The sequence below is a fragment of the Lactuca virosa genome, chromosome 6 (genome assembly GCF_052849685.1).
Source record: "Lactuca virosa cultivar CGN04683 chromosome 6, Lactuca_virosa_CGN04683_v6, whole genome shotgun sequence".
Lineage (NCBI taxonomy): Eukaryota > Viridiplantae > Streptophyta > Magnoliopsida > Asterales > Asteraceae > Lactuca > Lactuca virosa.
In genome coordinates this window covers 147211298-147212763 of record NC_136431.1, presented here as the reverse complement: position 1 = coordinate 147212763, position 1466 = coordinate 147211298, and the positions used below count along the sequence as shown (strand labels likewise).

General features: G+C 39.6%; 1 protein-coding gene across 1 annotated transcript; it reads left to right on the top strand.

Annotated features, from left to right (window-relative positions):
- Positions 1-753: 753 nt before the first annotated feature.
- On the top strand, positions 754-1237 carry LOC145121994 (transcription factor BOA-like). The gene is made up of 2 exons (XM_079057672.1): positions 754-929; positions 1042-1237. The coding sequence occupies exons 1-2, from the start codon at positions 754-756 to the stop codon at positions 1235-1237; spliced, it is 372 nt and encodes a 123-aa protein (XP_078913798.1).
- The last annotated feature ends 229 nt before the right edge of the window (positions 1238-1466 follow it).

Below are 1466 nucleotides of genomic sequence, written 5' to 3'. Positions count from 1 at the left end.
AAAACTACTCAAAATGCTTTAAATTTAACATAGGAAGTAAGAACCTACCCAGTCAATCTATATTTTTCAATTCTTTATTCACTAGTGCTCATCTGATACTGTCAACTATTGAATTTGTAATTGTATCTAATAACTTTTAATCGCCATTTTTAATTTGAAGCATAACTTTGGAAGTAAGTAAGAGCAATGAAATTCATTCAAAAAAAATTATGTTATTACCTCACATCATAATACCTATTGCATAGGGGTACCACAGTCATTTCTGATATACTGAATCCTTGGGGTCGGGGATTGCATCCGGACACTTATGGAGCATGTGCTCAACATGACCTGGGTCAAGAACCAGGTCAACCTCTGGATACAAACGGTGCTCCAAATTCACACAATGTGTTCTACCCACGCTATGAGAACCTATTTCAAGAAAACCAACATTAATTAGTTTATGAACTACATTAACAGTATCATGATGCATGATGGATGATGATGATGATCAATGATAGGTATACCTAGTAAAGAAACAACACCAGGGGTGTCGATGCCGATGTTCTTGAACCATTCAAGAACAACAATCATGGATTCATTATGATCTGGGAGGTATTGCTCTATAATATCTACCCCAGTTTCCAATCATTCACACATGAGCTGATCTTTCCCATCGGAAATTTCTCCAATCTCTGAATCCTAACCAAAAAATTGTTATCCTGGACCTTTAATACATTGAAATCGGTTCAACTTGTTTACCGATTGATTGTTATGGGAAAGGAATTCAGAATTACCGACTTCGATGTCAGCGGTGGAGATGACGACGACCGAGTTTTGGAGTGGGAGGTTGGGTTGCCGAACGTCGACGACTTGTCGTCGTTATCACAGTTTAATGATATCGGCGGAGATGGCATCGACTTTCAGCATCACGCCCGGTCCTCACCGGAGTATGATTGACGTTGACCGCGCTTATCGTAACGTAGTTTCAAGTCTCTAAGGGCAATCGCAACAAAATCAGGTGAATAAACTTACTGATTTTAAGTCGTTTAGTGATGATAGAGAGGAAGAAATGGTTGTGGAAGGTGATGAGACCGTCGATCTGACTCCAGACGGTTCCGATTCGAGGAAATTATGGAGAGTTGATAGCGGCGACGATCATTCTTCCACAAAGTCATTGAAAAGAATTTGTTTGGTTTGGACGCCTCAACTTCACAGTGATAACAACGCCACCACCAGTACTAGGTTTAGGACATAAAGTGAGGCCAAAAGGCTTGTTGACTTCAACTTCGGTCTCCTTTCAAGCACCTGTGGTCATATGCTTCCAATTTATGATGAATCCATACCTAAATGAATTTCCATGGTCATATGCTTGACTTTCTGATCCTAGGAGCTGATCAATGATGACAAATCGATGTGTAAAAAAACTTTATAGATCATTGTTGATCGATCTCGATGAATCGATGATCATGAATCAGGCGATTTAG

Bases quoted from the DNA above. Each gene is read 5' to 3' on its own strand.
- LOC145121994 (XM_079057672.1), top strand. From the start codon at position 754: ATGGGAAAGGAATTCAGAATTACCGACTTCGATGTCAGCGGTGGAGAT. The intron at 930-1,041 runs GTATGATTGACG...TAGTGATGATAG, and splicing joins CACGCCCGGTCCTCACCGGA to AGAGGAAGAAATGGTTGTGG.